Source organism: Rhipicephalus microplus, unplaced genomic scaffold (genome assembly GCF_043290135.1).
Source record: "Rhipicephalus microplus isolate Deutch F79 unplaced genomic scaffold, USDA_Rmic scaffold_94, whole genome shotgun sequence".
Lineage (NCBI taxonomy): Eukaryota > Metazoa > Arthropoda > Arachnida > Ixodida > Ixodidae > Rhipicephalus > Rhipicephalus microplus.
This window is the reverse complement of record NW_027464666.1, coordinates 756,028-783,460: the sequence shown is the minus strand read 5'-3', so window position 1 is coordinate 783,460 and position 27,433 is coordinate 756,028. Positions and strand designations below refer to the sequence as shown.

The following is a 27,433-nucleotide window of genomic DNA, read 5'->3' as shown; positions in this document are numbered from 1 at the left end:
CACACACACGCGCATGAGTGCGTGCACGTTCAATTTTTTTCTCTCAACCCTTCCCCACCCCCACCCCATTGCGCGGTGTTTTTCTCTGTTGAAGCCAGCGATGTTGATATGATATCGCGAAGGCTGCCGCATCCTGTCGTCGTCTTTCTTATCTCGCGAATCACTTCTCAAAACATTTGCCCTTTAGTCCTTCGGAACTCTGACTATCATGTATATTGGAGCATTAATATTTCTTTTTCTCTCGTGGTAGATACAAAAAAAGAAAAGGTGATTGAAAAGTAGTTTTTGTTATCGCATTACCGGGATTTTTTTTTTTGTCAGTGGGTCCTTTCGGCGCCGTTCTTCCCCTCATTTGATTTGGCGTTCCATATTCGCTTTGCGCGAACTGCTGTTCTGCTAGTCTTTTCGTAGTTATTCTTTCTTTTCTTTTTTTTCTTGCCCGTAATGATTCAAATTCGGGTCCTCGTATTGACGACAACGAGGCGTATCTCGCTGCCACTGCTAGAAAATGCTCGAATTCGTGGATAAGAGACGTGACCCAGTCTTTCTTTGACACTGCTTCGAGAATGGGCAATTCGGCCGGCCCATTATTTTCGTCGTCCTAAGTACGCGTGCAACTGTCCACAACATCATTTGATCACATCCTTTATTCGTTTCTTGCTTGAATGATTCACGCAAGTTTGAAACAGCGAAATAGTGCATGGTCAAGCGTGTCGCTTGATCTGAGAAGGTATGAGCTATGAGTGATTTACGTCTTTGACGGATGGTCTACCTTTTTTTTTTCTTATCGAAATGGTTATCTTTCCTTCAATACTAAGTACTTTTACTTCATAGTCTATTAAAGGGGTCACGAAATGGTCGCTCCTAAAACGACCATGGCCCTGCCGCGGTGTTCTAGTGGTCTTGGCGCTCGACTGCTAACTCGAAGATTGTGGAATCGAATCCCGGCGGCGGCGGCTGCATTTTCGATGGAGGCGAGAAAGTTTGAGGCCTGTGCGCTTAGATATAGGCACACGTTAAATAGTCCCGGAGGGTCAAATATTCTGGAGCCCTTTACTATGCGTCTCTCAAAATCATCTCGGGGTTTTGAGACGTTAAACCCCGGTGATTATTATTATTATTTAAACGCAAGTGATAGTTAATTGTTTATTTTGTGTTACATGGCTGCCTACTATGTGAAATGTGTTAGGCTGTTCCATCTGTTTGCCTGGTGTTACATGCTGATGTTTGTTTTTTGTACCCACCTGCTAAAATCTCTCCAGGTGACTCCAGTGCCAATAAATAAATAAATAAATAAATAAATAAATAAATAAATAAATAAATAAATAAATAAACCACCACGAGCAACCGCCGGCAGCCACATGCATTAAGCACTTCACATCAGCATAAGTAACGTGGACTTGCATGGACGCTTATCGAGGCAAAGCGTTCATGCTCGAGCATTAACTACTTAGTCGTTCATGTGTCTTTCATTGTCTACATTTAGTTCTGCTGCGCGTAATTTGTATATATCAAGACATGGGCCTAGGCAGGGGGAGGAAGGCCTCCGTAACCTCTGCCAGTGTTTCCCAATGCTGCGATGCAACACGGCTTTGCACCCTTCAATACCAAATCCTGCGGGCGCCCACGTATCAAGACATCTAAAAACTAGCCCTCTAATGGATCATTCTATTACAATCAACCTCCGTACTTTGGGCGGTAATCATGGCTACCAGCGTTCTGCTTTGTCAATGTTTTCAACGCCTTAGATGTAAAATTCTTGCGGGCTTAAGCGATCACTTCCGAGACTCGACCGACAGCTCAATATACGCTTTTGAAAATTCTTGAGAGCCTTTAGAATTTGAGGCTCTCTTTACCATATTGTTAGTGCTTATCTACCAAAACAGCCTACATATATATCGATAAGCTTGGTACAGAATATTCTAAAACAAAAGTAAGCACAGTGTCTCATCTGACTCTCATAGTAATAAGGGCTGCAGCGCGAGCACGAATGTGCTAGAAGAAACAGACAAAGTCGAGGCACGGAAGGCAAAGAGGACAACACGAGCGCTGACTTTGTCTGTTTCTTCTAGCACATTCGTGCTCGCGCTGCAGCCCTTATTACTATGAATTCAAACCAACTAGCCCAAATCGCCATTCTTCTTCATCTGACTCTTTCCCTTTTTTGGATTTTTTTTTTATTTTCGTTCGTGACTTTCATCCTGAGTGGTGGGCTGGTGCATTGATCCAATGAACAAAAGCTCAGGGTATTCACCCACTACTATTTCTCGGTGCATCCTTGTTCCTCTCAAGCAAAGATTTTTCTCCTCAATACATTTTATATCTGAAAAGCTGCTTCGCAAAGGTTACGATCGTTCGATTTCTTCCTCCAGACATTGATCGGCGGCAACGAGGGATCGGTGCAACAAGTCGCTGAACAAGCATCGCTCTCTCTAGCTACCTTCTCTCACTAATACTCCTTTCCACTTTTCTTGTTCGCCTGCGGGATCCCCCTAACGGCAAAAGCGACAAATACTTTTCGTTCCTCAATTCCGTGCAGTCGAAAGAATACTAGAGTGCTAGCGTTAGCGTATGATTAACGAATGACGCCTGTCTATTATTACGGAGGTTAGAGTATGGCTCTTCAGCTGTGCTCCGCGCCTTCTCCGGTGAAGCTTGCGTTCACTCGGGCGATGTCGTGCATAGGGTGATTAAGCCAGACAACAGGGCCTCGTGTCTTCATGCTTTTTTCGTTGGGGGACGAGACCTACAGCTTTCGCTGCACTGCACTGACTTGATTAGGCGAAGTATGTATAGACCCTGTATCCGCGCGCGGTGTTGCGCAAGCGGTTGCCGCCCTGGCCGCCTCATTGACAGTCAAAGCGTCCAGTCTGCCACCCCTCCTTCCTTCGGCCGACGGGCCTCCCGTGTCGCAACCTTACTCGCTTGTCTTTTCTCTTTGCTTGTGGGGTAGCGGCCGCCAGTGAGGAGCTGACACGTGAGAACAGGCTGTAGACGTAATTAACGTGCGACGGGCTCCTCGGAGGGGCCCTTACGCCAATGGCTTAACCAAGAATGCCTGTGGCCTTCGGCTCGGTATTCTATGCGCGTGGATCTGGGAAACGATCCGAGAGTGCGAAAAGAGATAGGAGGTGCGGCTGTTGCGTTTATGAATCCCGCTTACCTGCTTGTTCAAGGCTACGAGAGTGTTTAAAGGATGAAGGCGTTTAAGGCTAAAGCCTTAGATGCCTTATCAAGCGCGAAAATTGACCTACGGCGTCAACACGCGTGATTAAGAAAATAATCATTGCGTGATTGCGCCACCGTAAGACGTCATTACGAGGTCACATATCGCCAAACCATGTGACATCATCATGACGTAACTACGCAATCACGTGGCAACGTCATCACCTGACACCGTCGCTTGGTCAATTGCAGGCTGATCAAGTAGGCAGTGCAAAATCAGGTTAGGTGCAGGTAGCTTGCAATACCTCCGATCCCGGAGGCCATGTAAAATTACGTAAGGTGTGGAAAGCTTGCGCTGGGTGGCGGCTGAAGATCAATGCGTCTACTATAAAAAGAAAAGCGCTTCCGCCATCGAGTGGCCTTAGCTTAATGCACAGTAGACCCTGCGAGATTTTATGCAGGTGGAGGTAGTAGGACGTTCAGACGTGTACAATTTCTTAATATATGAATGGGGACCGGTGCGCAACCAAGCTTAAAATTTTATTATTTTTATTATCTTTCAAATCGGCCTAATGTCTGGTCTACTTCAGATAAATAGTTCTTCTTATGAAGAAAAAAATGAAGGCTGCTTCAGACTAGTGGAGCCAAGCGTGAAGAAATATACCGTAAAAGAACTTGTTGTGATATTTTGTAGATCAATTTCAAATGGGTCGTGAATGTGTCGTGTACTAGCGTTCCAGCTTTTTTTTTCCTGAAAGAAAATTAGAGTTGGATACTTTCCTTGTCTCTCTTCATTTTTCTCTTTATGTACTCCGTTTTTTCTCCGCAATTATGAAAAACATCTAGAAGCAAGGATGGTCAATAATTTGCACAGGGCAGCGCTGATCTTGTGAATTCTTGTCTGTGTTTACTGCGTCCTCTTTCTTACATATGGAAACGTATCGACTTTAAGTGTTCTCAGGCCGTGTTTGCAATAACGTTGCTTCCGCAATAACGTCTCCTGATTGGAAGGCGTCCGGGATCGCAAACGGTGGCGACAGCTATCGGCACAACGACTGCACGATCGCCGCGGGAAATGGTCGTTCTCGGAAAACGGTGTCAACTGCAATGTTGGCGACTATATGGGTTTCGAAACGTATAATTCCTTCCTAAACACAACTCGCCCTTTACGGAGTGCTATTGTGGAATCGCAGCAAACGCTATTCGGGCAAAGCGTTTACCGTCACCAGAATTCTCAAGTGTGGAGGCTCTTACACACTTGAGGACTCTTGAAAACGATCGGGATTATCCTTCGCTCGTTTTCCACCGGTATCTCATCATCTTCATCAGCCCAATTAACGTTCAACGTAGGATGTGGGCCTCTATTGTGTAGAATCATGCGTGTCTTGCGTCAGCCGATTAGGCGATTAGGTGACGTCGGAGTTAACGCCGAGCTTAAGCTTCCATTAGGCTGCGTTTACTTTTCGGTTCTCTGGGGGTTTCAGGCTTTGCGTTACTCTAATTATTCGCCGGTTATCTACCGTTACCATTACACGACTTACCCAACTTCTCTTATTGTCTCTTTACTCCCTCAAATTGGCGGAGTGATTGCGCAAGCCAGTCTGGGCTCTAAATGCTGATCCGCGTTATGACGCTCCACTTGTGTGCCTTGTTACGTGCTCGTTATTACCGCTTGCGTGGTGCCTCTTGGGACATTAATCTTTCTTCCTTCTTAATTTTTATTTCTAGCATTGTCTCGGGAATTTCGCCCCGCCGCGGTTGTCTAGTGGCTAAGGTACTAGGCTGCTGACCCACAGGTCGCGGGATCGAATCCCGCCTGCGGCGGCTGCATTTTTGATGGAGGCGAAAATGCTGTAGGCCCGTGTGCTCAGATTCGGGTGCGCGTTAAATAGCCCCAGATGGTCGTAATTTCTGGAGCACTCTATTACGACGTTTCTCATATTTATATGGTGGTTTTGGGATGTTAAACCCCACATATCTATTTATCTGGGGAAGTTAGGGATACCCAATTCTATAGCTAGTTCGATACTCTTTTGAAAAGAAGATTTCTTATGTTTGTCTATCCTGTGAGTTAGTCGTCGTCGTCGTCGTCGTCGTAGTAGTAGTAGTAGTAGTAGTAGTAGTAGTAGTAGTAGTAGTAGTAGTAGTATAGTAGTTGTTGTTGTAGCAGTAGTAGCAGCAGCAGTAGTAATAGTAGTAGTCACATAGATGACGTGATGATAGCGGTGAGTGAATCAAGAATAAAATGAAGTGGTTTCGAAATTATGATGATGATGTGACTCGAATGATAAGAGTTATGCTAAATTATGATGGTGGGCATGATGATGTTGATGCAGGTGATATCGCTAGCAGGTGACATTCACTGGCGCGCTTACAGCTTTGCTGCCCCACGCCTTTCATGGTAGGGACCTGGCTGAATCTTTATCTGTCTTTTACTCTTTTCTTTCGCTTCTATTTTCTCCTTAAGTGAAAACCAAGAGAAAAATTTCTCTTTTTAATCTGTATTGGCGCCGTCCTCCTGTCTCGTTACGTGTCAAGTCCATTACTTATCGTTATTTCGTTGGTGGTACGGCACATAGCTTCTTCTCTCGAGTCTTTTTTTTTTCCTCCTCCAGCTTTCAGCTTCGTATTTTGCACTTTAATGGCCTTTCATTGCGTCATCTGTTCCACCTAGCGCTTATATTTGTTTTTTGTTTGTTCTTTTTTCAATTTTAATGCGACTCGTAAGTGCGTTGAACAGGTACCCGTCGCCATTTAATGTTATGCCACCATTCTTCGTGTACTCATTTTTCAGATTATGTAAACTGAGATTTATCACTGCATTTAGAAAGGACGATAATGCGACAAAATGATACAGTAACGTTAATTCTCGAAGTGTATTTTAAAGCGAGAGTATGAGGGACAAAGGAACAAACAACGCATGTCGCAACCCGTGATGTAACGCCCTCGTAAATCGATAGTTCAATCTGTAGTTCTATACATTTTACTGCCGTTTATACCTGCGCTCAGGTGGGGTGGTGAAGGCGTCTCGCTTGACTTTGCAGCTCGTCTCGTTTTTTTTTTTTTTTTCTTGTCCGTCGCTCGTCGTCCTATCTTTCCAATTTGCAGTATCTCTGACGGAGCAGGTGAAAAAGAAGAAAAAAAAGAAATTGAAATGGGAAGAAAAGGATGGAGATTGAGGAACGGTCTGAACAGGGATTCTTGCGTGTTGCACCATGCTGTTGAACTCGAGGGAGCCGAATGCCCCGACGCCGTTGCGCAAAGCCGTTTCTGCACCTAGGAATAAAAAGAACTCTTCAGTCGAGGGAAGTGCTCCACCATACTCAGTGTTCGAAGAAGACCTCTACGGAGTCTGGTACCGTCCGTTGCGGTGGTGTACAAACGAGAAATCTAACCGACACCTCGGCGCTTTCAAGTGTGCCTCACACGCTGGTGGTTCGTTTATTTGCACAAGCTTGTAACTTAATTTCCTTCTTCTCGAATACGTTTCTTTTTTCCTATAGGTGCTTGCTTTACGTATTCGTTCTTCTTGTTCAGAAACGACGTATACATACTAACGCTACGGCTACACGTCACACCTTTTTACTTGGAGAAGAGGCGTCGGGGAGAGAGGGGGGGGGGAGTGTAAAAGCAGTTGCGCTCCTCAAGCCACAACGTTAGCACCCCCTACTCCCGTCCGCCATGGTGATGCAACACGGGTTTGCAGGTGGTCCTAGACAAAATAAAATGCTCCCGACGCCCATGACTTGGCTGTTTTGTGTAGGGGTCATGTCTGCGAAATCCGGTGCACCAACAACGCTCTTGTCATTTTTGTCTGGCTGCTTCCTTTATTTCTGTCCACTACTTGTGTAAGGTGGCGTACCGTACGTACCTGATTCTTTTTTCTTTATAATGAACTCTTTCTGCCTTTCTCCTGTCCTCTTCAATGTGACATTGGTCCCTGCGTAGAATAGCTAGACGAGTCTCTCCGGGATTGCAAACCAACAATGCCATCACCGAACAAAGCTCTCGCGTCGCCTTAATTACCCCGAAACGCCGCTACACCCGAGTATCAGCAGCGTACCCGTCATCTAACTCTGCGCTGGCATCCGCCGCTAGCTATCGCCTCGCTCTCTCACTCGTCATCTGCCTTCGACAGCCATCATCTTGCGTCACCGCATTCCGCCAACTCACCCTCCCCCCCCCCTTCTTTCAGCCCTAAGCTGGGGTACATCTCTCCCCTTGCAGACAGAAAGTTGTGACGCTATACATCGCGCCTCGTGCCAGCCGGCTCTCTTTCAGCGCGGATCAGCTCTCTCTCTCTCACTCTCTCCTCCTTGTTTTGCGCTCTTGGTGCTCGCCATCTGATGTCTCTCCGTGTGCGCGTGTACGGTGGCCAGAAGGAGCCACCATCGTGCGTCAGTGCAAGACGCGCACGTGGACTTTCGCAACCGAGCCGTCTCAGGTTTCGATCGCCTCTTGACGGCCCCAATATCGGCGCGGCATTGCTGTGTAGCGTATAGCCGGCAAGCTCTGTGCCTCTTATCTCCTCTTTGCTAGAACGAGTCCTCGACGAAGTCTCGGTCTGAGCGCGTCTGGTGGCATACAAACACGCGCCGGCCTTTGTGCTGGGTACTGGCTGGTTCAGCAGCATTTTGGCTATGAAGACGGAGAGCAACGTGTGTGGCCGCTGTTCGGCATCACTGTCATGGTTGGTTGCCGTAGGGTAACTGATAGAGATAAGGAGCTCGCGCAGTCTGGCGCATGATCTGTACGTCCGCTGTCGTGCAGCGCTGACGTGTAGCAAAGGTTTTCTTTAAGTTCGCTTGTTTCTTTACGCCAGACCACATTGCTAAAGCGTAGCTCGAACGCACAGGTAAGAGGGCTTGGGTAGTTGTCGCGTCGTGTGCGAGATCCTTGTTGTGGCCGATTTGAAATAATCTCCATGGCGCAGCAAAAAATTTCTTACAGAGCTCGTTGGCGTCGTCGGAGAACCCTGCGCTTACGATAACTGTTTGCTTTGCTTTAACATATAACCGAGATAACTTTCTCTATTGACTGTGTATTGGGACCTTTAGCCTGCCCCACTTTACAGAGGTGTGTTAGGAAACTTTTGTTTGCGTACTTGGACAGCATCGGTCAGCTAGACAAGCTGTAGCTGTGGCATGACACCGCGAAAAAAGTATTAACGCACGTCCTCATTCGATGGTCAAAGAGGTGGCCTTTTCCTTTGTTTTCTTTTTATTCTATCATCTATATTTACAATTTGTCTTTTTTCTCTCTCGCTTTTATTTGTACTTTCAATCCTCAATCCCCTTTTCCACGCAGAGTAGCAAGTCGGTGAAATTTACATGCCGGCTAAATTCTCTGCATTTCAATAAAGAGTTCTCTCTCTCTCTCTCTCGCTTTAACCTTTTTATGATTTTTCTCGTTTATGTGCTTTCTTGCTTAGTCTCTTTCACTCACTTTTTCAAAGTGTGCCGATGATGATGGCAGACACTATCTGTCCAGATTTTATTATCGCCTTTTAGTCTCGTGCAGTCAGCACCGGCTGATGTTGGCATTCACTTTAGTTGGTGGAGGTTGGATACGTGAAAGATATTATCGGCTATTCTTTGCCATTCACTTTCATAACGTCAACGCGTTTTCATTTAGTATCAATTCAGTGGTTGAGTTGTCCGCCAAGTTATTTCCTTTCATTAGGCGTAACAGCACTACCCAGCCAAGATGGTTCTGGCTTGCCGCTGTCACTGTGCCGTCGCGGTTAGTCAATCTCATGTGGCTTGTGTTGAGGTCGAGACGCTTGTCCGCAATGTCCGAAGTTGGTTCTCCAGACAGTGACATCAGCCTAAACACGGGGCATACGAAAGGGCCTGTCTACCTTCGTCTGCAGGTCGCCTTGTCCTGTGCGATCTGCCTTCCGTGAGTTCGTTACAAATCGAATAATATTTCCACAAACAGCTTGTAAAACCATGGGCTCAGGTGTTCCTCTTTGCTAACGCGCTCTTGCATCGCCTCAATATGAGAGCTCTCGTGAAGGGAGTCATATTTACACGTCCACATTCAAGCACACGTACGATATACAGAGAAGATAAGAAATGGAAGGCATACGTCTTTACTTGTTCAGCAGTCTGTCCGTGCACCTCATAAAGGATGTCTGCTGAAATGGCGACCTCATTAGCGGTTTCATATCACTAAAACGTACCTGCAGCACAGCCAGGCTAAGTGAATACAAGATTTATTGATTGATTTCACCTTTGAATATGTGGGAAAGATAAGCAGTTTCCAGGCTGTGACATATCCACGTACGGACAATTACACTTCCATATTCGTTCGAGAAGATAAAAAGAAAACACTTGAAACCTTCGTCATTTATCTTCTGTCAACAACGTATGCGTTAATTCTATAGCAAGAGCTTTTTTTTTTTTCTTTAGGACAGTGTCGTACTGTTTCTGGCGAATGAATGTCCTAATACTCGAGAAACGCGAAGACGTCCATCGCTCACTTTGTCGATTCGCGAGCTCGAAATACGGATACACTAGAAATAATGAGACTTCGTCTACAGAGCGGCCGTATAGCGAAAAGCGCCTAGTCGTATATATAAGGTAAGAGTCGTTAAAGCCCCGGCAACGCTTTGACGCGCGCACCCGGGCGCGTTATTCGGTTCAGCGCGCCGGAAAAGCGCGCGGTTCTGCAGCTGCCTTCGGCGAAACAGTCGCGTAAACACTTCTCCTCCGGCGTCGAAAATGCATTCGCCGCTTTTTCTCTTCTGATACAAAAGAAGCCGAGCCACCGGAAACTTTCCGTCCTCGGCGGGCCGCGCTTATTTGATGCGCACATTTCCCGTATAAACGCCGCCGCCGCCGCTCGAGTCACGGAAGGCTTATCTCCGCCGGCGCCTATTATTCGGGGACGTCGGCTTGCGGTTAAGCGCGAACGAACGAAAAATTGAAGGGGAGGATGGGGAGGTGAACAAAAAAATTAAGTAAGCCTTCTTGGGAAATTCAATAGTGACGGTGATGATTGATTGATTTGTGGGGTTTAACGTCCCAAAACCACCATATGATTATGAGAGACGCCGTAGTGGAGGGCTCCGGAAATTTTGAGTGACGGTGATGTCTTCCCGTCGAGTCGGCTTTTTTTTTTACGCTTCTCTTGGCGATCGTGGTGACTATCTGGGTGGTATTTTGGTCGTTCGAAGTGGAAATTCAATGCAGTGTAGCTCTTTGTTCATCCTTTTAAGGGTCTTCGCGGGTGCACACGGCACCACGAACGAGCTTTTATTTGTGTTCATATGCGTGTGTCTTCGTTATCACTTTCATATATGGCCATTGTTCAGGCTTGCCCCTGGGTGTATGCAATTATACCTTGTTGTTACTATTCGACTTTCATTTATTAATATTATTATTATTAGTAGTAGTAGTAGTAGTATTAGTAGTAGTAGTAGTAGTAGTAGTAGTAGTAGTAGTAGTAGTAGTAGCCCCGCCGCGGTGGTCTAGTGGCTAAGGTACTCGGCTGCTGACCCGCAGGTCGCGGGTTCGATTCCCGGCTGCGGCGGCTGCATTTCCGATGGAGGCGGAAATGTTGTAGGCCCGTGTACTCAGATTTGGGTGCACGTTAAAGAACCCCAGGTGGTCAAAATTTCCGGAGCCCTCCACTACGGCGTCTCTCATAATCATATGGTGGTTTTGGGACGTTAAACCCCACAAATCAATCAAGTAGTAGTAGTAGTATGTAAGCAAAGGTCGGTGCCTATGTCTGTCTCCGGTTGCTCCTCTTCTGTTACGTAAAGGCTTCCATCGTAAAGTTGTCAACAATAACAAAACTATACCGGAAACTTCACTGCGCACGAGGCCACGCATTAGACACCGACTGATGTTTTTCTTTTTGTAGTCTTGCTCCAGAATTACGCCTGAGCGTGAAGTACTTCCAGGCGCTTTCTCTCGACAAGAGCATTTCCCCTTCAGTGATCGGTACTGTACGCTTTGCAAGCTCTAAGACTACAACAGCCGTACGCCCTGTTGGTCTAAATAAATCTTAATTGAATTAGTTGCGTGAATACTGTCGGGCTCTCTAAACTTTGGGGCACAGGGTTTCGCTTCATTTTTTACGAAAAGCATAAAACTGCGGCCTAAATTCGAGAAACCTCTACGAGGTGCAGAGTTAGTCACTTCGAAAGACCAACTCGCGTGAGAACGCGCGCACGCGGGAACTTGCAGTCTTCGTCTTTCGTGCTGGTAAGTTATGCGCACGTGTCGCAAAAACTTGCCCGAACCAAGACGGTGGACTGAGTAACCTGTCTTCATGCGTCGGCACGTGCGTTCCTGAACGTTACTGATAGCGCCCGCGAAGAAAAACGACCGTCTCGCGGAGAGGACATTTCGTCAGCGCATGTCCGTAACGTTTGAATCTCTTACCCCCGTATTCACAAACGCTCCTCGACTCGACTTTCACCCTTCACTTGACGGAGGTGAGCACTGCGCCGCTGCTCGGCTGAAAATGACGATGCGCTACCCGAGAATAGCTGCAAATTATTGCTTATATGCAGTGACTTGCGCTGCCTAGAGATGGCGCTCCCATCGGCTTTCTGTTAAATACTTAGAAAACAGCGGGTGGCCAAACCAAAAAGAACTATCGGTTAAGAAGAAAGTGAAGGAAACGGAGTCTGACATGTGGAGAATGGGCATGATTAAGAAGTCCGCACTAGAGATCTATCGAACTTTTAAGCAGGAAATTGCCAAGGAAAGGATCTATGATAATACTCGGGGTAGTTCTCTACTGTTTGAGGCCAGGACGGGAGTACTACGAACCAAGACATATCGGGCCAAATACGAAAGGGTCGACACAGTATGCAGTGCGTGTAGAGAGGAAGAAGAAACTGCCGAACACTTGATAATGTTCTGTAAAGGGCTTCACCCTATAGTTCAGGATGATGGCGCAGAGTTTTTCAAAGCACTGGGGTTTAGGGACAGGGAGGGCAAGATACACTTTAAGCGGGTAGACTTAACTAGAAGGAGGTTATCTGATTGGTGGTTAAAGTCAAGGCACGAGTGAAAATCAAACCCTTCACTGCGAAGTACGAATCCTCAGCTTCATTATTTAAAGGAAAAAAAAAGATAAATGTAATGGTTAGTTCACTAAGTATTACGGCTAGGTGGCGTTAGCCGCCGCCTGATCTAAAGGGTACAGCCACATCCATCCATCCATCCATCCATCAAGTGAAGGTGGAGCGTTGTGTGAAAGGACGTCCTAGAATACGGGGTTAGGCGCTGTTCGTACGGTTGCTCAAAATTTTGCCGTCGCAGCGGACGTCTTAAAAAATATTATAAGGAATGCAACGCTCGGCCGAGTCGTGCCTTGCGCGTTCTTGTGCTCGAGGGAGGACGTGACCATTGCATTCAGAAACTGCTGCGACTGCCGTTGAGCAAAAGGCTTTTGCCACCGCCCGAAGGCAATCAATTCGACTCGGCCTCCGCGCAACTTCCCAGAACTTCATTTTCTCGTCTCGTCGCTGCGTATAGTTGTCGCGGAATTGAACTGGGGCTCGACTCCTCACCCGGAGGCGGGAGTCCTTGTAGTTTGGGCAGCATCTTTACCCGCTCGTCAAAAATTGAAACGCGGCCGGCGCCAAACTGACCCGGGCTCATAACCTAAAATAGGTCCTTCCCGTTCTCCGCGTGCATAACGCCAAAATTTCCTGAGGCTCGTCTTTTCGGCGTACTTTAAAAGAAGCTATCGTATATACATAACTCACGAGGTCGCTGTCAGCTTCTCGTTCGGATTCGTTCTTTTTTTCCGAGCGAAAACCTGCTTTCGTCACCGACCCGCCCTTCCCTGCTCCAACATTTGTCTGACATCATCTCGAATTCAGAGGCGCATGCATGACTATGGTGGATAAATTATGCATGCAACTGACTGCGGCGTCTGCTTTGTTCTACGTTCGCGCACCGCTGCTTCGGAGCGCAACCGCGGATCGTCTGCCTTTGCTGCGAGTGTTCTTTATAATTCCTCGTGTATAGCTGAAAAAAAAAACAGAAAAGTAAAGGAACTCATCTAGTAGACAAGATAAGACTTTGACCGCGATAACTACGAGGACAGATGTGAGCCCGCTAAGCATCTTCCGCAGCGTCTTGAGGCGAAATATGAGTTGGCGTTTCTAAAGTCCACCCAACCGTGGTGCGAAGCCGCTGACTAGCCGAGGCAGAAGCTGCTGAGGCGTCGGGGACTTGCTTGTCGCTGACGCTTAGCGCATTCCGCCCTTAGGGAGCCTGTATAGAGGCGGTTCTCGCTACAGTTGCCTTCTATACGAAAGAACCGCGCCCAGGGGCCGGAACCGTCCCGGCAGCGCTATTCTAAACGCCCGTTTCGCCACAAAAATGCGTGCCTTTGAAGACGTCTCGACATCGCAACCTTGCATTGCCGTCTTTCGTTTATTTCTGCGGCTGCCGCTGCAGAGCTCTTTCGTATATATACGTTGTGAACCAGCGGAATTGTTCGGCGCGTTATATTATCCCGATCCCCGGTGAATGCGTATAGCCAGCCCTTTCTGTGGAATATAATAGTCGACATAAAGCCGTGCATGGCGCCGACACATTAGTTGTCATTTACACTTGTCCGTTTACATGCACGTAGTAGTAGAAGTCAAACTACTTTTGCGGCGACTTGGGTGCCTCGTCTCATTTTTCTCTCACACGTAACGGACCTGTCGTTCTGAAGAAGAAAAAAACATTTTCAAACGATTCACGCATCTGCAAAGTCACTATAGTTCCAACAGTTTGTGGTACTCATGTCTAGCCAGCGCGGAAGGCTTTCGGAGAAGTAGGATGAGATCAGAGAGAGAACTTTCCAATCGTCACCCTTGATTGCGGGCATGTGTTTACGATTCGGGCTGCCTCTTCGTTTATTTTAGGTTCGAAGAACGTCAGGGAACCCGAGCTGTCGTATGTTGTCATCGTGTGCTGTCGTGGTTTGGCCTATAACGCAGGCAAAGACCACGAATAACATAGCCAGCCATCTGCGCGTTGCAAGTCTGCGCGAAAGTTGCCGCGGGGTAAAATAAAAAAAACGCTGAACCGGACATTCAATGTTCGGTCTAGTAAGCTGATGCAATCCGAATTTCTCGGTTTCGTGCATTCGTATGCGTTTACGCGAACCCCACAACGCGACGCGTAAATCGTGGCGGGCCTACTGCTTTTGAGTCGTAGGCGACCCTATATACTCGTTTGCGTGTGGCTATCTTCTCGAGATGATGGGCCTCCCAACCTCGGCCAGGGGGCGCTGCGCCGCATGCATTTTCGAACCTCTAAGCAGGAAATTTCCAAGGAAAGGATCTATGATAATACTCGGGGTAGTTCTCTGCTGTTTGAGGCGAGGACGGGAGTATTGCGAACCAAGACATATCGGGCCAAATACGAAGGGGTAGTAGATACGGTATGCAGTGCATGGGGAAAGGAGGAGGAAACTGCCGAACACTTGATAATGTTCTGTAAAGGGCTTCACCCTATAGTTCAGGATGATGGCGCAGAATTTTTCAAATCACTGGGATTTAGGGACAGGGAGGGCGAAATAGACTTTAAGCGGGTAGAATTAACTAGAAGGAGGTTATCTGATCGGTGGCTAAAGTCGAGGCACGAGTGAAAAGTAAACCCTTCACTGCAAAGTACCAGTCTTCAACCTCACTATTTAAAGGGAAAAAAAAGAAGGTAAATCTAGTTTTTGGTTCACTGGGTATTACGGCTTGGTGGCGTTACCCACCGCCTGATCTAAAGGGTACAGCCATATCAATCCATCCATTCGCCGCCTTTCTAGCAAAAGCCGGTCGCTCGGTACACCGCTCCCGCTTTAGGCCTGCGCTATCTGAGCTCGTTCACTCGCTCTACACGCGCTGTTATCTGGTCGCCCTCCACGTGCAGCGTCACCTGCGACTTGCTCCGAAGGCTTCAAAAGATTATAAAAACGTTTTCATGGTGAGAATCTTATCAGAACTCAGAGCGATTCACTGACAACCTTTGCGGGACCAAGCAAGTCAAACGCGATGTCTTTGAGCGAGTGCTCTGTGAATGTCGATCGTGAACAGCTGCCTTTCTATGACATTAAAGGTGAGGTGACGGCGCGAATTATATATCTGTTACCGGTAAAACGCGCATTTGCTGCGGAATTCGTGCCTTTTCGGAGCTGTCGGCAAACTACCATCACGCTTTCGCGTGCATTTGTATATATATAGCGCTCGGATTTTTATTGCTTGAATGTCAAGTTTACCACGCGATTTTCAATTTAGTAGGAAGTCAGTGTGAAGAGATCGAACTTACGCCGGCCCTGTTGAGCCCCTGGCGCCATTTTAATGCGGTGTGTTTAGTTTCATGAGAGTTCCACTTTTGCCAAGGTTTTCATCGGATGTTAAGAAGATCGTATCGTAAGTTCAATTACACTTTTGATTTTCGGCACCTCCTTTGAAAGTATAATGATGCGCACAAAAAAGTATTTTATCCTCTTCGACCATGCATGTTTCTTGCAGCATATTTTATTTCGGATATTACCCATGCCTGATCATGCAGCGTGCTCACTGATTCTAATGTCGATTAGGTTGTTTTAAAGGAGCACTGACATTAAATTTACTCACTTCAATATTTTTGCGTCAACGAACACCTATCGACCCCCTAGTAGCGATTCGCGACCTAAAACGCATCTGAGTGACGAATGAGTATCTGTAATATTGATTAATATTGTTACGGATGTGATGGGTTTATTTACAATGAAAAATGGCAGCGCTCTACCGTCACTGCCAAATCACCATCGCTCGAGCGCGTCCGATCTCTTCTTCTTCCTCGCTCTTTCAGTCCGCGTTACATTTCCCTCCGGGCAAGACGAAGCTCACCGAGCGAGTAGAAGCGATCGATTGTTGTAGGGCTTCAATCGGGCAATGTGCACAATTTGCGTCTTGCGCGAACGCCGGTTCTGAGCTGTCACTCTCGCGACAGCGTAAGTGATGTCACTTAAGCACTGAGTAATTACAAACGGTCCTGAGTACTTAGAAAGAAACTTCTGGCAAAGTCCCTTTTTTCGAACAGGCGTCCACAGCCAGACCGAATCACCTGTAGCGAAAGTCACGGGCGGGTGTTTTGCGTCGTAACGGTCTTTCGCGCGAGCTTGGGCGGAAAGAGTTCGGAGCCGAGCAAGTCGACGAGCTTCTTCGGCGCGACACAAAGTCTGCGCGACACTGGCGTTTTCGTTCGTCGAAAATGGAAGTATGGTGTCAAGGAAACTTTGCGGATGACGAGCATAGAGAAGAAAGAAAGGCGTATAACCTGTGACTTCGTGTTTCGCGGTATTAAAGGCGTATGTAACAAAAGGTAATACGGCATCCCAGTTCTTGTGATCCGCTGCGACGTACATTGAAAGCATGTTGATGATGGTACGATTGGTGCGCTCAGTGAGGCCGTTGGTCTGAGGGTGGTATGGCGTGGAATGGCGATACTGACACCCACAAAGCCGTAGCAACTCTTCGACAACGTCAGCGGTAAACTGACGGCCGCGATCACTTATCACCACACGAGGGGCCCCGTGACGAAGTATGATCGAGTGTAGAAGAAACCATGACACATCAGATGATGTGGCTGAAGCAACCGCCATCGTTTCGGTATACCGCGTCAGGTAATCTACGCACACAATAATCCAGCGGCGGCCGGTGGTAGACTTGGGGAAAGGGCCCAGTAAATCTATGCCGACTTTTTCGAATGGTGATGTCGGTGGCTTAACCGGCTGCAGTGGGCCGGCCGATGGTGTGGTAGGTTGTTTGTGGCGTTGGCAGACATCACAACTTGCGACGTAGTGCTTGGTGGTCTTCCAGAGTCGAGGCCAGTAAAAACGTTGTCGGATACGGTGAAGCGTTCGGGCAAATCCAAGGTGCCCAGACGTGATGTCATCGTGCATGGCTTGGAATACCGCAAGACGCAGGCATTCTGGCACGACGAGTAGTAGTGTGGAACCATGGCTGGAGTAATTCTTGCGATATAGTAGGGCGTCATGAATCACGAATGGCGTGGTGCGTTTAGAGCTACGAGCCACATCAATCATTGGTTTCAGTGAAGGGTCACGCTGTTGTTCGTGACGAAAGACATCCAAATTTGGGAAGTTGGATGAGATTGCGGCCAGGTAGTTGTCAAAATCATCATCATCAGCATCCACAGTTGGAGATGGAAGACGAGATAAGCAGTCGGCATCTGCGTGACATCGACCGCTCTTGTAGGTCACAGAATAATTATATTCTTGAAGCCGTAAGGCCCAGCGAGCCAACCGACCAGCTGGGTCACGTAGTCCGACAAGCCAACAAAGCGAATGATGATCTGTGACGATCTTGAACTGCCGGCCGTACAAATAAGGTCTGAACTTTTGGACGGCGAAAACAACTGCAAGACATTCCAGTTCGGTGACCGTATAATTCCTCTCCGCCTTAGTCAAAGTACGACTTGCATACGCCACGACGTGCTGCCGGCTATCGTGATATTGAACTAGCACGGCACCAACTCCGATACCACTAGCATCTGTATGCAGTTCCTTGAGTGCCTCCGGGTCGAAATGGCGCAAGAGGGGCCCGGAAGTAAGCAAATACTTCAGCTGCTCGAAAGCAGCCTCACACTCAATGGTCCATCGAAATGGAGTGTTTGTGCGGAGCAACTCTGTCAGGGGATGAGCAAGCTGGGCGAAGTCTTTGATAAACCGACGAAAATAAGAACACAGGCCCACGAAACTACGGAGATCCTTCAAAGACGTCGGTTGCTTGAAGTCTCGGACAGCACTGATTTTGTGCGGGTCTGGTCGTATACCGTCCTTGTCAACTAGATATCCAAGCACAAGGGCTTGACGCTCACCAAAATGACACTTATTTGCGTTTAAAACGAGACCAGCTTGTTTGACGCAGTCTAGAACAACGCTAAGCCGATGGTTGTGTTCGTGGAATGTCTTGCCAAAAATAATTACATCATCGAGATAACACATACATATCTCCCATTTGAGACCGCGAAGGATGGAGTCCATGAATCGTTCGAAGGTAGCTGGGGCATTGCATAAGCCAAACGGCATAACGTTGAATTCAAATAATCCATCAGGCGTTACAAAAGCAGTCTTCTCTTTGTCAGACGGATGCATTGGTATTTGCCAGTATCCAGACCTTAGGTCGACAGACGAAAAGTATGCGGCCGAGTGCAGACAATCAACAGCATCGTCGATGCGTGGTAGCGGATACACGTCTTTCTTTGTGACGGCGTTGAGACGGCGGTAGTCTACACAGAATCGCCAAGAGTTGTCTTTCTTTTTTACCAATATAACAGGAGCTGCCCAGGGACTGCTTGACTTTTGAATAACGCCTTTCTGCAGCATGTCGTTGACCTGATCGGCGATCACTTGCCTCTCTGACGGAGATACGCGATAGGGTTTCTGGCGTATCGGTGTAGCATCTCCCGTGTTGATGCGGTGGTGCATACGGGATTCGGGCAACATGGAACAACGCTTGTTTTGAGCGAAATCAAAGACTCCCGCGTAGCGTGTAAGTACCTCCTCAAGGACATTCTGCTCGGAAGAAGGCAACGACTTGTTGATCATACGTTTAATCTCGGCTGAGTAGTTGGGCGCAGTCTGACTGATAGCTGGAGACTCTGAGACCATTCTCACGTCAATTGTGGCCTGCTCCTCGAACGTACCCAGTTTGAATCCGGCTGGTAGAACAACAGGCTCTGAGGCTGCGTTGAGTGCCCACAAGCAAGCATGTCCGTCGATGGCTGTAAGGACAGACCGTGGGACCAGCACATTCTTCTTAATGGCGTTTGCATGATCAGGCTCCACAAGTCCAGTGCAGGGTCCTGAGCGGACATGAGAAGAGCATACGGGTACAAACACTGCTGTCCGACCAGGGATCGTCACATCTTCAGACAACGAAAGAGCATCGATGGGCAGATTCGGAAAATCGTCAACTATTGCAGCGGGCAACGTACTTGGTAGAAGAATCTCTCCAGTTCCACAGTCAAGCGTAGCGCCGCATTCATGAAGGAGGTCTATCCCTAAAATGATGTCATGAGTTGCGCGAGCCAGTACGGTGAATTCAACTCGGAAATTTTGTCCACCAATCGTGAGTACAACTGAACAAATACCAACAGGGCATAACGTTTCGCCTCCAACTCCACGAAAAGTTTCTTTACGATTCCACGCGAACATAACTTTGTGACCCAAGAAACGATGTTTGAAACGAAGGCTCATAACCGAAACAGCAGCACCAGTGTCTACAAGAGCAAGAGTATCTACACCGTCTATACACACACGCACTTTGTTCATCAACATCACAGCAGAAGGAGGAATTGGCGAAACTGACCGTCCCGCGACCGCACCTCCATCGGTCGCACCAGTTAGTTTCCCAGCTGATGCGGGGAAGGTGACCGACGACGCGGAGACGGCGACCGGCGGGACCGTGTCGGAGGCGGCGTCAGGCTTCTCTCGGAGGCAGGGGACTCGCTGCGAAATTCGTTAAGCCATTGCTGTCGAGGACGGTGGTCGGCCGAGTGAGAGGTCCAGGTTTCGTGCATACGAGGCGGGTGCGTCGAAAAACGTGGCGGCACAGGCGTTTCGTACATACGAGCCGGATACGTCGAAAAACGTGGCGGTGCAGGCGGCCGTCTGGGACAGAAGCGCGAAATATGTCCTGGGAGACCACATGTGTAGCAAACGGGGACTTGTCGACTTACGTTAGCCGGAGCAGAGGTGGCAGAAGTACGCGGAGACGGGTCGTGCTCCGCAGGAACATTTTGTGATGAAGCATAGTAATCTTCTGGTAGAGGCCTGGTTGACGACGGTCGGGGGTCCGTAGCGGGACGTCGAGATGATGACCTCCGGTGGTGGCCACGACCCGTCGGGGAAAACGGAAGCCGCGGGGTAAAATCTGCAGTTTCTGTGCGTGGTCGGTTTTCGACGTGACGCTCTCGCATCCAGTAGGGAGGTGGTTCGGGGCACGCGGCGAACGAGCATTGGTGGTGAACGTCACCTGCTTGAAGTCGTACGAGCTCTTCTCGAACTACCCGACGTACAAGGTAGGAAATGTCTTCGCAGGTGGCGACGTCCATACTTGCGACAGTGGGAACATTGTCCAAGCGCCCGAACTTGGGTAAAATTCTTCGGGTCTTCAACGCCTCGAATGCGCGACACTGCTGCCTGAAAATCGAAGGAGTGTTCAAGTTTTCTTTTGTTATCAAAAAATTGTACACGTCCTCGGCGATGCCTTTCAACAAATGACCGACTTTGTCTTCGTCAGACATATTTGCGTTGACAATTCCGCAAAGCTTCAGCACTTCTTCAATATAGGTTGTGCACGTCTCGCCGGGCAACTGAGCCCTACGTGACAGCGTTTGCTCAGCTTTCTTTTTCATGGAACTCGTGTCCCCAAAGCAGGCCTTCAGTTCCTTAACAAATATATCCCAAGTGAGGAGGACATGTTCATGGTTTTCGAACCAGAGCAAGGCTGTCCCGGCAAGGAAGAATACTACGTTCACGAGCTTCGCCGGTGCGCCCCATTCGTAGTAGCGGCTCACTCTCTCGAAGTGTTTTAGCCAAGCGTCCACGTCTTCGTCAGTTTTACCTGAGAAAATTCGTGGCTCAGGTGCCCAGTAGTCTGGTTGTCGATGTCGACGGCCACCTTGCGCCGTGTCGGTGGCACTGGTGGATGCAGCAGCGTAGGACGTCGATGGGATTCCTGTGTCGTCGTTCATGCTGATGTTGTCCGGAGGTAGGCCAGCTAAGCGTCTGCTTCTTCGAAGAACTTCTGCTGCGGGGTCCAGGATGGCAAGTTACCCAGCACCGCTCCACCAAAGGTGTTACGGATGTGATGGGTTTATTTACAATGAAAAATGGCAGCGCTCTACCGTCACTGCCAAATCACCATCGCTCGAGCGCGTCCGATCTCTTCTTCTTCCTCGCTCTTTCAGTCCGCGTTACAATATATTCGCTATCGAACGCGGTTCAAAATGGGTGGAAAGCCCGCCAAATTGTAGTGCTGGCAGCGCTACCTCGCGGCCACGTCGAGGCCGCTGCATAGCTAATGGCGCTTTCACAAAAAAATGGTGACGTCACACTGGAATTTTGCCTGCTAGGATCGCACGTACAGCCGGCCCAGCTGTGTCTCCGAAGGCGTAGGCATGCCTCTGTCGCCAACATCGTCCCCGTCCCCCCTGTCGTCTCGGTCAACATCGGCAAGTGATGATGAAAGCGACCTGGAATTGGGTATCACCGCGATTCGCGACGATCCTTGCTTGACAAGGTCCGCGTTGAATTCAGTGTATTCATCATTCCCGGCCGTACTGTCGGAGCTCAGGAACACCAGCTACGCACCTCATGTCGTGGACGTTTGGCGAGTGAATCGCTGCTTTCAGCTGCAGCAGGGCACGTGGTAGGGATAACCCGGGCCTCGAGAAGAGGCCTCGTACGGCCAGTGAAACCCAACTGGTCCGCCAACACAGGATTTACACCATGTAGGAGCTCGGCGCAAAGTTAAGGGAGCAAATGCGGCTGTTCTTCACAGGCGTCAAGTCTCTCTGGTCCGCCAACACAGGTTTTACACCCTATAGCAGCTCGGCGCAAAGTGAAGGGAGCAAATGCGGCTGTTCTTCACAGGCGTCCCTTCCCTCTGTCCAACGGCGCGTATACGAAGTCAAAACTCACTGGCTGCAATGAGGTTCGTGGCTTGGAAAGGCATGAAACGCCACGCACTTTCCGCGCCTCGACGTGCAGGTTCTCACTACGCAGCGGTTCCCCGACATTCTGGCACGCATTGTCGCTCTGAATGATCGTACTCACCCGCAGTGGAGCACAACGCAAATGAGTCGATGCGACACGATGAATCGCACGCACGCTTCAGCACAGCAAGGAGAGCCACTAGTGAGAGCACGGCTGGCAGTCGGCTCCGAACACACTCAGAGATCGTCGACGTCATCACTACTAGGGCATCGTCACTCAGGATGGTATTTGTGGAATGTATCACACCGAACACGTAGTTTCGATGGTGCAGGGCAGTCTATTTTTCGTTTTTATCTCTTTAGCTTACCTACGCTGTTTGACGTCGAATTAACATAAGTTCGACGTGACGGACGCCATTCAAATTTGGCCGGGAAGACCTATGCATATTAAGTGATTCAATGATGGGCACATATCGTTCTTGAAATTTGATGCCAGGGTTCCTTTAACAGCTTTCTTGGTCGTCGTCATATCACACAATGCCCACTAGGGTCCAGCATGTTTTTAGATACGCCGAGATTTGCCCCTGATAACCGCGTCAAATTTCGCGAAGCCATCGAAAATTTTACATTTGCCCCGGTTCTTTTTCAACCCGTTTTCATGGCTGCAGCTGTTTATAACCCACGGCTCGGGTGCATGCAAGGGCATAATATTTTACGCGACAGGACCATCATATTATTAGGAGGCACACCGTGGATTGAGACTCCAGATTGATTCCGGCCGCCTGGCGTTTTATTTTTTTTTTCTTTTAACGTGCACCTAAATATATTTGAAGTGTATACGGCACGACGACTATATATACGGACAGAGGCTGCACACACACCGAGCATCACTTCTGTTTAAATTGAGTGTCACACCACCGTTCGCTTGAAATATGCAGCACCAACACGCCCTGTTTATCATTCTTGAACCAAAATCTGAGTGCACTGTTGCTGCGTTTCGCTCCCGTGGAATGGCAGCTGGCGTTTGTGGGAATTGAACTCATGACTTCAATCCTAGCATCACAACATTTCATCATGGTAACTTATTGGTGGGTGCTGCTTGCAAGACTTGTACGTAGAAACGCTCAGCGCGAACCCGCAGCACAAAGCAGTTTGCACTGAGCAGCGACGATAACTCTACAACCATCAGCTGAATAAAACACTTGCAGGGCTCACCGTACGGTATTCTAAGTGTATTAGGCTAGCAAGCTCCGCCGCTTTCGCACTACCACTGGTTGTCCCGGAAAGCCAGAGCCCAATCGCCAAATGTGCAGCGGTTTTCTATTTGCTGTAGTTTCAGTTTACGAACATGCTTTTCTTTAATATGAGTCCGGTCATCGCGTTTCTTTCAGTTAATTAATAGTTTGTAGAACTGTGCACCACAAAAAAAAAATTCGAAGTCACTAGACCACGGAGTATCGGCGAACTGCCATAACTCACTCTTGACGCCTTTGCTCATCGCACTGCTTGCACTGGAAACTGTCGAACTTGACGGGCAGTTTTCAGGTCTTCGTCCTGTTTAAACTTTTGTTGCAGCCCACAATGCAGCAGTATTGCGTGCTTGCTTTCTAGAATGACGAAGGAGCGCTGCCCATAGCGTGCGAAATGCGAGATAAGCGTTCCAAGGAACATGTTTTCGCGCGCGCAATGGGCTAACCATGCAAGCACGGCCCGTTTGAGTGACCGGAGCTTCGCCCTCTTTCCGCTAGGGTGGTGAACAGCGCTGCGCAAACTCGAGCTTGTGCTCTCTATAGGGAATAAAGATCGGGCACAAAACGCTTTTATCGGAAATGCTTCTCCTGCGTTAATTATCTGGTTGCTTAGTTGTTCACTATAGGCAGTGTTAACCTGACTACATAGACCGGCGTTTAGTGAGCTGTTGTGTCTCTGTAGCTGTTCGAGACTCTGCTGTATTAGATATTGACGGAGTCTTTAGTACCGCATAGGTCTACTAGGCGGCGTGAAACTCGCTTATGCTCTGCACTTGGTATTCAGAACTTTGTCTGGTTATTTGGAAAAGCCTCTCGTTCGCAAGATGTCAAATACAGTCTTGTTTTCTACTCTGAAGTGTCGGCAAAAAAAAAAATCCTTGTAATCGGTGTCAGTGCCACTATAATTCAACCTGAACAAACAGCGCTGCGGCAACTCCCTGCTTAAAGTTGAGATTAGGTTCCATTACTGGATTGCAGCGCTTCCTCGAAGATTGTTGTAGACTATAGCATATTACCCATGTTATCAGACCTTGGAAAAACGTGTGCGAGTACGGCTATTACGAACGATAGTCGAGGATCGACCGGGTATCTTTTGAATTCTTTACGTTTTGATAGTGCCGGTAAACAGATGACTGAATCGTCATTCAATCTTCTCGTTTTGTTTTTTTCTCGCAGGAAATCGCCGCTATCCTTATCAGCTTCGACAGGCACGAGGAGTGGTTATCCCGGGAGGTGAAGATAAGGTGAGTGTTTTCCATGTTATTGCTTTTACCTGGTCTCGTAGTCCTTTATAATAATAATAATAACAACAACAAAACATGGCTGGTTCCTCTGTTTATGAATAGATATAACAGGAAAGTGAAACCTATCCTGAGTTGAGCGTTTACAATCGCCACAAGGGCGAAGGAATGAATGCCTACAGCAACAAATTGCAATTTCATGCGAAAAACGGCAACCAACTCGGAACTTACAGTGCGCACCTCAGGCAGAAAGCATGCACGAAACGATCATACACGCACCGAAACGAACGCTCACAATTATACACGGGACGAGTGCGAACAACTGGCACAATTCTTTATCGCGTGTGAAAAGCGTGTTCCTTTCGCAAACGCTGCCGCGGCAGCGAGTGAAGTGACCTTCGTGCTCTCCTGAATCGCGAGTCTGATCTGATAAGCGCACGCGCAGTGCGAGGGCCATGCCCCGTTGATTGGGGGGGGGGGGGGGCACGCTCAACGAAGCGCATGAGGTGCCCAACATGAGGCCGTTGTGCAAGCTCGCTACTGATGACGAAAACTCAGTGAGGTTGAGGAGCTCTGAGGACCGCCAGTGGTATCTGGTGTATATAAATGGCTTGCCGTTAGCAAGCTTGGCAATGTAGGCTCCGTGGCATAGTGGCTTGTGTCGCGTTCTCAAAAGTGAGAAGTCGGGGGGTCGACGCCCCGCTACGGAACTTATCCTTCGCGTTTTTTTATTTGCATTTTTTCTATCTTACTACGTCATATCCGTGACGGATATACGTCACCAGAGCCGTGGTGGACCCCGGCATAATACACTATTGCGTTAATTATAATACACCACGCGCAGTGCCCATTAGCATCGGCTAAGACCTACATCTCACAATTGAACACCGTAAATAAAAAATTTAACGACGTTAGGTTGGCAACGATGACATCATAGTTGCAGGTTATTGCACCAGTTATGCGTAGTCACCAATTTATATGCTTTTTATCCACAGATTTTTATCCCTTTAAATATGGCATCAGGCATGGCTCAGGTGAAGACAGCGAGTGTTTGCGCGGGTTTGTTAGTTTGTTGTTCCTCCGGTGCAAGTAATGTGAAACCATAAGAACCGTATTTACATCAAATGAGCAAGCAGCACTCGTGTAGTCATCTATTCAATCGATCAATCAATCAAGCAAGCAAGCAGCATATCAGTCAAGTTATTCTATAGAGTATCAATTGAGATGCACGGACTGTGGTGATCCCGGGGTGCTGTGTCGTATCCCACCTCTGCCAACCAGTTGTTGCGGGTCGGAAGGAAGGTCGCTGGAGGATACGAAAACAAAACCCGGTCTCTTGTGGTAGCGTGGTGTAGCTTCGGGTTGAGGAAACGAGTGCTTACAAGATGGGGATACGAAAAAACAAACAGGTTTATGGCACTATTTACAAATATTTACAGCATGAGGTTAAGAGTTCACAAACCACGAACGTGGTGGTTGAACCGCTACACAGTTCAGAGCCTTCATAAACTACGAACGTGGTGGTTGAACCTTTACTTGGTTCAGAGCGTTCACAAACTACGAACGTGGTGGTTGAACCTTTACTTGGTTCAGAGCGTTCACAAACTACGAACGTGGTGGTTGAACCTTTACTTGGTTCAGAGCGACGTCCTGCACTCTGCGGCGCCGTTATAAGCCCTGTCGGGCTCCTCCTTCTTCAGTGGAACACCAATCACACACACACACAACAGGTGAGGGGTACGAGCATGCACGGCGCACGTGAACATCCAATTTTGAGTCAAGATCACTGCACTGAAAGGTGGCGCCAGAGGGGCTCTTGCTCGTCGTGTATGTCGCTGGTCGAGGGGTCCCAAGCTTCGGACAGCAGACATCAAACGGTCCGCCAATCTGTCCGCTCAATTAGCAGGGCACTTTGTGGCGGCGGTCGCCGTTTCTTCAAAGGAAGACGCTGTCTTTGTTGTCCTCTCTGGAACGGCTTACAGCTTCGTGGCGACACGATGTCTCATCCTCCGGCTAGCAGGGACAATACCTGGCGGGCATAGGCAGCCGACCAGTCGGTTACCTCTTTGAGGATTAAAAGAGCGCCGCTCCCCGTCATCTCTCGACGCTGGTTCCAAGAAAACCGGGGTTCCAGGCGTGGGAACGCTGCCCGGCTACGCTTCTCAGCGACAGCATGACGCCTACCGATGGCGGTCATAACAGCTTCCCCCTCGCCAGATGAGTCACGGAGGGCAGTGGTCAACACTGCTGCTCGCAGGGACGACGAAAGGGTCCGTAGTTGAATGCCAGGAACTTGCCTTTGCTTGTCGCATGGTCTAGGTAACTGCCGAAATCTTCGACAGCGTTTCTGAAACTCGACCACATGCACAAGCAAGCACTCGGCCTCCTTCGATCAAACCAAGCCAAAAGAGGGATGGAAACCAATTTTCTTCACTAGCTTTAACAAAAAGCTCACACTCAAACTCTCAGGACTCACTTGAGCTGAGAAACTAGACGTGCTACCTTACAAATTTACCTAATAAGATGCACGAAAAAACTAAAATATCAATTTTGATACATCAAGAGCACCCCAGAATGGCTTAGAAAGAGCGGCTGAGCGCGTCAGCGTTTCCATTCAATTTGCCCCTTTTTTTTTACCTAATGTCAAAATGATATTTTTGAAGAATCAAGCTCCGCCTCACAGGGCGACTGTTCTTTGATGTCACGGTTTGCAGCCAAGTAAGGGGAAAATGGTCTGTCCCTACTTTAAATTTAGCACCTCTGAGATAACACTGCAACTGATGAATGGCCTACACAATGCAAGCGCACTCCTTTCCTGAAGCGGAGTACGTTATCTCACGAGAGCCCAAATTCTGGCGCAAGTAAAGCGCAGCTTTGCTTGATACCACTGTCGTCGTGACATAAAACAGCAGGCTCTTTTTCATCGCTGACTACTTTCATCGGTTCTGTCCCGCTGAGAGCATCAGTCCGGAAATCGGATTCAGCGAGCGCTAAGATTGTTCTAACGTCCGTCTTTGTTTACGGCTGCCATTACTTGTCGACAACGGAAACATTAAGCTATCTAGTTTTTCTGAATCTTTGGCCTACA

At 48.3% G+C, this 27,433-nt stretch overlaps 1 protein-coding gene across 1 annotated transcript in view; it reads left to right on the top strand.

Annotated features, from left to right (window-relative positions):
- LOC119162107 (calmodulin-binding transcription activator 2-like) overlaps positions 1-27,433 on the top strand; it is a 321,823-nt gene that overhangs the window by 218,539 nt on the left and 75,851 nt on the right. The window contains exon 3 of the mRNA XM_075885234.1: positions 24,281-24,348. Within this exon, the coding sequence (XP_075741349.1) occupies positions 24,281-24,348 (68 nt within the window). The remainder of the gene's footprint in view (positions 1-24,280; positions 24,349-27,433) is intronic.